General features: G+C 48.6%; 1 protein-coding gene across 1 annotated transcript in view; it reads right to left on the bottom strand.

Annotated features, from left to right (window-relative positions):
• Nucleotides 1-2,386: 2,386 nt before the first annotated feature.
• Nucleotides 2,387-9,766, bottom strand: part of IL15RA (interleukin 15 receptor subunit alpha) — a 22,017-nt gene continuing 14,637 nt past the window's right edge. The window contains exons 5-7 of the mRNA XM_007465839.1: nucleotides 6,530-6,724; nucleotides 4,663-4,755; nucleotides 2,387-2,586 (exon numbers count right to left, since the gene is read on the bottom strand). Coding sequence (XP_007465901.1) covers nucleotides 2,387-2,586; nucleotides 4,663-4,755; nucleotides 6,530-6,724 — 488 coding nt within the window. The remainder of the gene's footprint in view (nucleotides 2,587-4,662; nucleotides 4,756-6,529; nucleotides 6,725-9,766) is intronic.

Raw genomic sequence — 9,766 nt, 5'->3', positions numbered from 1 at the left:
GTGTTTCCTAGGGGGCACATGGATTGGAGAAAAAGGAAAAGAGATTTGGCAAGACAGAGGAAAGAGGGGAGAAAAGGTAGATGATTGCACAGGAGCCCAGAAGGGCCAGGAGCCCCCGCCTTGACTTCAGCCTACAGTGATGTTGGGTCTACAGTGGGGAAGGCGGCCAAGGTGGCCAGTGGCCACTGTTCAGTGTGGGTGATGAAAGGGTCCTCTGTACCCACAATGGAGTATCACCTCACGCCGGTCAGAATGGCCATCATCAACAAGTCTACAAATAGCAAGTGCTGGAGAGGGTGCAGGGCAAAGGGAACCCTCCTACACTATTGGTGGGAACGTAAATTGGTGCAGCCACTATGGAAAACAGTCTGGCGGTTCCTCAAAAAACTAAAAACAGAACTACCATATGATCCAGCAATCCCACTCCTGCCTATATGTCTGGAAAAAATGAAAATACTAATTTGAAAATATACGTGCAGCCCAGTGTTCATAGCAGCACTATTTTCCAAGCCAAGACATGGAAGCAACCCAAGTGTTCATCCACGAATGGATAAAGAGGTGGTATATATATATATATATACAATGGAATATTGCTCAGCCTTAAAAAAAAAAAGAAATTCTACCATTTGCAGCAGTGTGGATGGGCCTAGAGAATATTACGCTTAGTAGAATAAGTCAGACAGAGAAAGAGAAAATACTGTATGATATCACATATATGGAATCTAAAAAATAATACAAATGAATGTATTTGTAAAACAGGAACAGCCTCACAGAGAAAACAAACTTGTGGTTACCAAAAGAGAGAGGGAAGGGGGAGGGGCAAATTAGGGGTAAGGGATTAACAGATACAAAACATTATACATAAAATAGATAAACAATAAGGATATACTGCACAGCACAGGGAATTATAAGCATTATAATAACGTAAATGGAGTATAATCTGCAAAATTACTGAATCACTATGCTGTACACCTGAAACTAATGTAATATTGTAAGTCAGCTATACTTCAATTTTAAATGTGTCCTCTGTGAACATCCAGGGAATCGTCATTTCTCGGCAGTCCCTGCAAACTAGTTAAGCCGCAGGGTAGTGTATTTGATGTGCCGTGTGCCTGCGTCTGCTGAAGGTAGTTTTGAAGTGAGAATGTCAATTCCTTATTCCTGGGGAGTGGTTTCTGTGTCTTCCAGTACTGAGCACTCTGCTGGGTTCAGAGTGGGTAATCAATAAATACTTAATTGATCAAATTAAACCATTAACCTTCCATAAGCTGAAGGACATGTAAGGTGCCATTTGCTTTTTAATGAGAAATCTGCATTTCGTTGCAGCTTAGGACCATATCTGGCACAGGATAGGAACTCAATTTATATTGTTTGAATAGATGAATGACATAATATAGGGGTAGCTCCTGTTAAAGGCTGAGCATATAAACTGCAGCAAATGTATTTCAGCTATGAGAGATGAGAGGTATAATACAGTCTGAAAGGTAAACCCTTTACTCCTGGTGCACTAAATGAATATGGCAGCGTAATGTGATGCACCAACTCTGGCTTCTACGCCAGTAGCCTGACAGTAAGAAACTACCAACATTAAGATAAATAGTCAAGTTAGAATTCCATAAACAGGGGGATCATGTAACTTACCTAAACAGAGGCACTTTTGAGAGTGAAAGAGGCAGCTGTTGGTGACCATGCTGGGACAGCAGGCATAAGCCAGGTCCGCCCAGCTCCCTGGCACTGAGATGCCCTGAGCATAAACACCACCAGGACAAAGGAAAATACTTACCAGTCACAGCTCTGGGATTGTACTGATATGCACCTGCTGAGAAGAGATTGCAGCTCAGTTATTGCCATGGTCCTAAAGGCACTAATTTCTCACTAAGCAAGACAAATCCTAGACAATTTGGCTCCCATCTTAAAGCCTTGAGAGAGTCACGGCTAGCAAAACCAGCCTCACTTTAGCACAGAACCAGGGTCATTGATTTGATTGATGCTGGGCCATGCTTAAGAATCAGATATGCTCTTAGAGAAGATGCCGATTACCGAGCGCTCCCCCATCCCACACATTGTGATTCCAGATCAAGGAAAGCTTCCTCTGGCCTCCCATGTTGGGAGGAGGAAGATCTTATTCTGATTCTTGGTAAAGGCTCTGCCATGTGAATTAATACGGGGAGGCTTGTCACATGTAGGAGACAGGCTTTCTCTCCCCGCTGAGCTGAGCCAGGGTGGAGCACAGAGAACCAAGGCTGTGGCAGAGAGCAGGAGGCAGAGGGTTGCTCAGTCATCCTGACTTTGGATTGGATGGTGTGATGCGATCGGCTCGCTCAGGATCTGCGACTCAGAAGCAGCCTGTGGGAGCTGCCCTCTCCTTCAGCATGCAAAGCCAGCACTAACCGGGCGGGTCCTGCGAGGCCGAGGGGGTGTGTTCTGGAGCCTTGGCTGTTGTCTGAGCTGGGACTTGGGAGGGCTCATTTTTGACTACCCCTGTGGTCCCCGCAGAAGGAGCTTTGGATGGCATCAGCCTGGAGCCTGGTCCAGTAGCCAGCCTTGTGGCCACTGTGGTGTCTGACTTGGAAGTAAAAGCTGGCTCTGCAGGGAAGTGCAAGACATGGACAACGAAAATATTGAGAACAGTGTCTTTTCTCGGCTTTGGAAGAGAGTATACTAACACCGGCTCGTGTGAGCCTGCCCCGGCCAGCCCGCCCCCAGCAAACTCCACGGCTCTGGGGGAAACCCCTTGAGTGGGTAACATCTTCATCCATCTGGAATGGCCAAGGGGCTTTTGAGGACGCTAGAGGATTTATGGCTATTTATCATGGGGCACATAAACTAACCATCCCAAAGATCTGAGTAGAACCAGGCACTAGAGAAGTGTTTACTAGGAGACCCAGCTCAGATAAACAGTGGAACTGTACTGGCCAAAAGACATTGGGATGCTGATTTTAGTTTACTTTTTACATGTTTGCACAAAACATTTGAAATCGGGAACCTGAGATTTGCCCTGAGGGATGTGTCCGTGCTTGGCCCCCATCTCGGGGAGGGTGGGCCACCTGCCTTATGTTTAGGTCCTTTACCTCCCCATCCCTCACTGGCCAACGGCTGCCCCAAAGTGTAAAGTGTGGTGGCACAACTCCGCTGTTCTCTTTCTGTGAAAAATGGGTCTTCCACTGTGACAATACGGTGCTTAGGAGCCCAGCCCTGGAGCAGAGGGTGCGCAAGGGCGGCTGTGAGCCCTGCATCCCGGGCTGTCAGGCCATACAGTCGGGCCGCTTCCCCACGCTCTCCCAGCAACGTGGGCAGAGCATGGGTGGGCACCCGTGGCCATGGCGCCTGCCTGGGAGATCAATCTCACGTCTGAGGTTTCACTATGCAGCTGCATCTGCCAAGTGTTTGGGGCATGAAGGCAAGGCTGGGGGAGGCCACCCGAACCAGGTGTGACTTGAACCAAAGGGATTCTGGGTACTCCAGCCACTTCCTTCCGTTTGTCACCGGCTAAGTAACTGGGAGGAAACCTTGCTCCCACCTCTCCATCCTCCTTTCAGCAGTGGTTCTCAGCCTTGGGCACCTAAGTAAGGGACCCTAGGAGAACTTCTAGAACCCTAATTCCCAGATGCTCCCCAGACCACCCAGAGTTCCAAGGAGATTTCAATGAGCATCTACGGTTAAGAACCGGCTCTCCAGGGAGGCAGCCCAAGCAGCACCGTCAACCACAGTGGGATGGCTGTGCCTGGAGGGAAGGGAGGAGACGGGGACCAGGAAAAGCCTCACAGTGGGTAATGGGCGGCAGAAAACCAGGAGTCAAGAGAGGGTATTAGAGGATACAGCACACGTTGTCTCAGGATGTTCAGCCTCCAAGAGCTCGGATTTTCTTAACATCAGGACGGTGCTGAGGAAATTGGGGTAGAGTTTACCTAAGACTCGGTGGAAGTGCAGAACCCTGGCAGCTTCGTGCACGCGTCTGTACTAAAGCAATCACAGGTTATTGGGAGACGGCTCTGTGTGGGTCTACTCCCGGTTCTGCACATCTTGCCAGCAGGGCACTGACGGCCCTTTCTTGGCACCGTCTTTTCAAGGATGCTTAGATGGCCATGGAAGGTGGAGACAGTGCCTCCCCCTGGAACACAGGGCAGACATGTTCATGCCAGCAGTGAAACACTCAGGTTCCTGCTCAGGCTTCCCCTCCAGTGACGTAGGCTGCCCGTACGGGCATCTGTTTAGGCCTGCTTAAGGCATGTGGGGACGAGGGACTTGATGAAACCTGCTGACAGTCCTGTTGCCTGTGGTGCCGGGTAGGAAAGTCCTCCATCTCTGACCCAGGAGGGTCAGGTTTTCTGCCAGCACCCATGAGACCTGGCAAGGCTGACGTGCAAGGCATTCAGAACCTCAGACCCTCCCCCGTTCTTGAGGCTACGTTTCTACCACAAAGTGTGATCTGGCCTATTTAGAGTGGATTTTAAACCGTTATTAATTATGTACCTGTGAAGCCTGGCTATCAAGCTACTTTGGTTTAAAAGGGAAAATGAAACTAATGTCAATCCTCATTCTTGACGTGACTAAGAGGCAAACGCGGTGGAACCCTGGCAGTGGTCCACGAATCTGAGGGTTCTCTGTGGACCGGATAGCATCAGGGGATGAGAGTCCGGAGAGAGTCTGTGACACTCCTACCTTTTCCAGAAGGGTTGGGGCTGTCTGGCTCTGGGGTCACCCCTGTCGGCGCTGCTGTGGAGGGTGGCCTTTGGTGAGTCAGGGAGGGGTCTCCTAGAGAGAGGATAACCACATGGCGTTTATCATCCTGAGGGTGGAACCTGGTGTGGCTTCAGAACTGGATGTAAATAAAAAATAAATATATAAATTTAAAATGGACACGTCTGGCTCCCTAGGCTAGGCCAGAAGCACAAGAGATAAACAAGCATCAGTCTGCAGTTCCCATTGCAAACAGACTGCACACTATTTTTTTCTAGCGTTTCAGAAAGACTGCATAAGTTAAGTATCACATGTGTTTTATTTTTGGCTGGGATGATAGCAGCGATGTCAACTCAGCTTTATAACGCTGGCTTTTGCGTGGGAAAATAAATGATTACTCAGTGGATTGTTTTTGGCACAAGAGGTTGGGGAAAATAATGGAGGCAGCTGTTAGTGGTAAAAGGTGGGGGCTTTGGGGATGAGACCTAAAGGTTCCTCCAGTCTTTGGGTTCTAAAAGTCTACGATTCCAGGCCTCGCCCCCTTCTTTCCTCTCCCGCCTGCAACCTGCCCTGTTCAGTTCGCCATCCTCGATTCATTCACCCAGAGGAATTGGAACTTTGAAGAAACAGTCACTCTCCCTACAGTGGAAAGCCCTGTTTTTTGCTCTTGGACTATGGTTCCAGTGGGTCCCCGGACTAGACCGAGGAAGACACCTGTGTTCTCCCAGAAGTTACTGCTCAGACCCGTCCTCACCCAGCTCATCCCTCCAATGGCCCCAGGATGCCATGGGTGCCATGTTCCCAGCCCAGCTATTCCTCTGCAACGAGCAGAAGGCTCCCTCCCTGCCCGGCCTCTGATGCCTGCATGGTGGCCACGCAGGGGGAGGGTAAGGGGTACAGGGCGATCTCAGCGCTACAGATTCAAAAAGCCAGAGGGAGTCTGGCTTTTCAAGGAGTCCCCCAGCTGTGAGTTTGCTGTTGAACAGCCCCGCTTGTCTGCTTTCCCCAGAGAGGAGTGGCGAATTTTCACAAATACTACGTGAGAAAGTATCACGGCTGGACATGCACCACGTGCGCAATAACTGTTTGTTAAATCATCATTCTCTTGGAAGATCACAGATTAACCTTTCCTTTTCTAGAGTACGGGGCTTAGTATTCCTGATACTAGCACTACTGGCTTCCACTCCAAGATTGTTTGACTTCTGGTCTGGTTATCCAGCTGTGGATGGTTTAAAAAAAAAAATCCCTGGATCTCCAGGGATTCTGGAGATCTTTCCTCACACCCAGTCTTGAGCTCTGGCGGGACCCCAGACATGATAACTGGGCCAAGGGGGTCTCTGCCCTGTGGGTCTCCACGCTGCTCTCCGGGCAGGAGAACGGGGAGTGATTTCCTTGCAGGCTGTCCCCTCGGGAGGGATCGGGAATGCTCTCTGGGAAACAAGCATGCTGTGAGCACACACCTTTGTCTGTAGCCAAATTCTTGCTTCTATCATCTTAAAGCACTGAGGTAATAATAGTTAATATTTACCAGATTTCTCTTAATCCTCCTACAAGCCACAATGTTGACATCAGGTCCATTTTCTAGATTAGGAACAAAGGGATCCAAGACATTAAGGCCCTCACTCCAGGTCTCACAGACGGTTAAGTGGCAGAGCCAGGACTTGAACCCAGAACTGTGTGACCCCAAAGCCCATGTATTTCCACCTCCCGGAGGTGTGTTTAGAAGCCCATTTGTTTATTTAGTCTCAGTCCTTAACCCAGATGTCAAGGCCACCTCATTCTGCTGCCCACACTGCAGTCTGCTCTCTGCGTGGCCTTGGCAAAAGGGGCGGAGGGACAGTGCACTTACTGATGCACTTGAGATTGGGAGTGGTCCAGTGGGCGATGTTCACAGTCTTGTTAAACATGCACTCGGTCAGGCTGGAGGTCCCAGCTTTACGCTTGAAGCCAGAGTTACAAACATACCGCTCCCTGGAGTTGAGGTTGTAACTCTTGACCCAGATGTCTGCATGTTTCACAGGTGTGGGAGTTGGGCATGTGATGCCTGCAGAAGTGCAGATGAGAGGGGAGAGATGAAGAGATTTCAGCGTGCTCCGAGGGAACACTTGGGTGGTAGTCAATAACTTTATAGTCGGGGACTGGATTATTGTAGGGGCCCCTGGGGATACACCTCAGATTCCAAGCATGTGGAAGATGTTGAGGAAGGGCCCCCCATTGTCTAGAAGCTGTCCAGAATCTTGCCTCAAGTACCAGCCATTCAGCATAGCTAGATACCAGGGGTCATCAATAGAGACCCCTCTCTCTTGCCCTCCACTCCCATCAGTCTCCAGCCTCAGTATCTCTTAGCCTCTGGATTGCTATCCCTACAAGCCTTTAATCCATTTCCACAAGGCAGCCGGCATCTTCAGATGACTTCAAGTTTGATGACTTCACTCTTTCTCGGTTGCCCACTGCTCTTAGAATAAAAACTAAAATCAAGGCTCTGCTGGATCCGGCTCTGTCTGCCTCTCCAGCTACTCTTCCCTCTGGCCACACTGGCCTCTGGTCCCCCCATGCCTCTCACCATGCACCTCCCCCACCCACTCTCGGCTGGCCATCTCCTGCCACCCTTCTTAGCTTAGTTCAACATCACTTCCTCAGGAAAGCCCTCCCTCAGCCCCACAATCGGAATAGCTGTTGGCATTAACCAGGACCCCACGGGGTAACCACTGACCATAGAGGAAAGGCTACACCGATGAGGACTGGAAGAATATTAGTCATGTGTATATATTATATACTGTTTTAAATATATGAAATACTTCATAATAAAAAAGTGGGGGAGGGGATTTTAAAATACCCTGCCACAGGAAGTCAGAAACCTTGGCTGACCACAGGGCAAGAGAGGGCTAAACCATGCCAAAGGTGGGTATTCAGTGCTTTTGCTGCTGAATGAATGTGAAAAAGGTAGGAGATCCTAGAATTAGGAATTTTCTCCTTTCTCTGGGCAAGTTAGGGCAGCTTAGGGTAAAATTGAAGCCAAAAAGACTTGTGGGGCCATTTGGGAGGATTCTGGACAGGCTTTTGGGAGACAAGACACAAGTCACTCCCAGCAGACTGTGGATATGACAAAGTGCACGTGGAGTGAAAAATAAGATACGTTTTATCAGAAGAATGTTACCAAAAGAAGGTAAGAGCCAGAACTAGAACAATTAAAGTTTTCTTAATAATTGCCCCCTTCTAATTAGTTGGAAGTTGAAAGATTTGAGCAAGATTTAGACCCTACGATTTTCTTTGTATGAAACTTGATGGCTAAAACCAGTGTCCTGGGGTTTGCCCCATCCTGGACCTTCATTTCATTTCTGAGGCACCTCTCTGTAGACAGATGCTCAGTAGATCAGCAATCAGCTCCATAGCTGGTCTAGTGCTGTTAGCATGACACCTAGTGAAGTCCTTTGTTCTCATATCTGAGTTTGGGAACAGGCTAGGATCAGACAGTGCTAGTCTGAAAGTCTGCTGATTTAGCCACCTGAGAGTACTGGGAACAGCCCAACTCCCAAATGGATGAGGTGGGCTCAGTCACCTATCGGGATGAGACAGTGTCCTATCCAGATTAGAGCCTGTGCTACGCCCGGAGGGGGACAGAGTCTGGAAAATGTGACCATCTTCCACAGTTTTGCATGACGTGCTGAGGATGCTGGATTCCAGAACATGAATCTGCACCTGTCTTGGAAAATGTCTCTGTCTTCACCCGTGTGTCCTGGTGGTGCTGAGTTCCTTCTACAGCCTTCGAATAAGCCAGTCTTGTTTGATTTACCCCAGTAGAACCTGTGCCTGCTTCCTAGAAATCCGAACCTTCCTCTGGTCGGGCAGGATCTGGGGTCAGCTTTGACTAGCCACGGGCCCCCCAAATAGCAGCTTTCACCATCCTTCTCACCTGCTCTCTGTGGACTGGGCTGCCTCTGTCCAGAACCCTAGCTTTCTGGACTAGGGACTGCCCCTCTGCCCAGGTCTTGTCCATCTCCTCCAGAGGGCATCCCCTGGATTTCCACACTCCCCAGCTGCTGGCCTAGGTTTGGATGTCAGAGAATGACTGCCAGAATCACCAGGACACTTATTCACCTGACTCTCAGTGTCACCACCACCTGGACCCCTTATGCCACATCCTGCTGGCCAGGTGGGCCTCTTTAGATACCAAAATCACAAGGAGCCATCTCCAGGGACTTCCCTGGTGGTCCAGTGGTTAAGACTTCGCCTTCCAATGCAGGGAGTGTGGGTTCGATCCCTGGTTGGGGAGCTAAGATCCCACGTGCCTCTCAGCGAAAAAAAACAAAACAGAAGCAATATTGTAACAAATTCAATAGACTTTAAAAATGGTCCACATCAAAAAAAAAAAAAAAATCTTAAACGAAAATAAAGAAGGAGCCATTTCCAGATTCAGAGTGTGGTTTGAACAATCCACGGTCAAGTGCCCGGCAGCCTGCAGACAGGCCAGCCCACTGCTGGGTCAGCTGTCAGACCCTCCCCTCCGGCTTCAGGCTCTGTCACTGAGGTGTCAACATCCTTAATGCCCGGAGCCCACCTGAGCTCGGTGGGTCAGTCACTCCAGGCTTTACTTTGGTCTCCCTAGTCTCAAGAGGGAAAATGGATTGTTTGCTTTTTGTTCTTAATCCAACCCCTAACTCTTCTTTTAAAGCCCCATTGACATCTAATATTAGATTTTTAAAACTATAACATACAGCTTGCCGTCCTTTATCACTCCATCCTGATGGTGACAACGTTCTCTTTTCGCTTACGGGGCTTCTATAGTGGACTCAAACATTTTCATTTTCTTTTCAATGAGATCATAAGATAATCGTTATTTCAATGTACCAGTTTTCTAAAAAAAATTTTTCCTACTAATTTGTATGAACAAAGTTCATAGTGAAGAGAAGAAATCTGGCTGTTTAGGTTTACTTCCTTCATCTTCCTCTCTCCCCCATCTGGTCTTTGGGTTGTACCTCTTTCGCCTGAATCCCTTCCCAAACGTTTTTATTTGTTGTGTAGTCCTCAAGTTCAGCTTAATCCACTGATTTTAATTTCAAATGATTTTTTTTTTTTTTTTTTTTTT

This window comes from Lipotes vexillifer, unplaced genomic scaffold (genome assembly GCF_000442215.2).
Source record: "Lipotes vexillifer unplaced genomic scaffold, Lipotes_vexillifer_v1.1 scaffold7, whole genome shotgun sequence".
Classification (NCBI taxonomy): Eukaryota; Metazoa; Chordata; class Mammalia; order Artiodactyla; family Lipotidae; genus Lipotes; species Lipotes vexillifer.
This window is presented reverse-complemented; position numbering and strand designations above follow the sequence as displayed.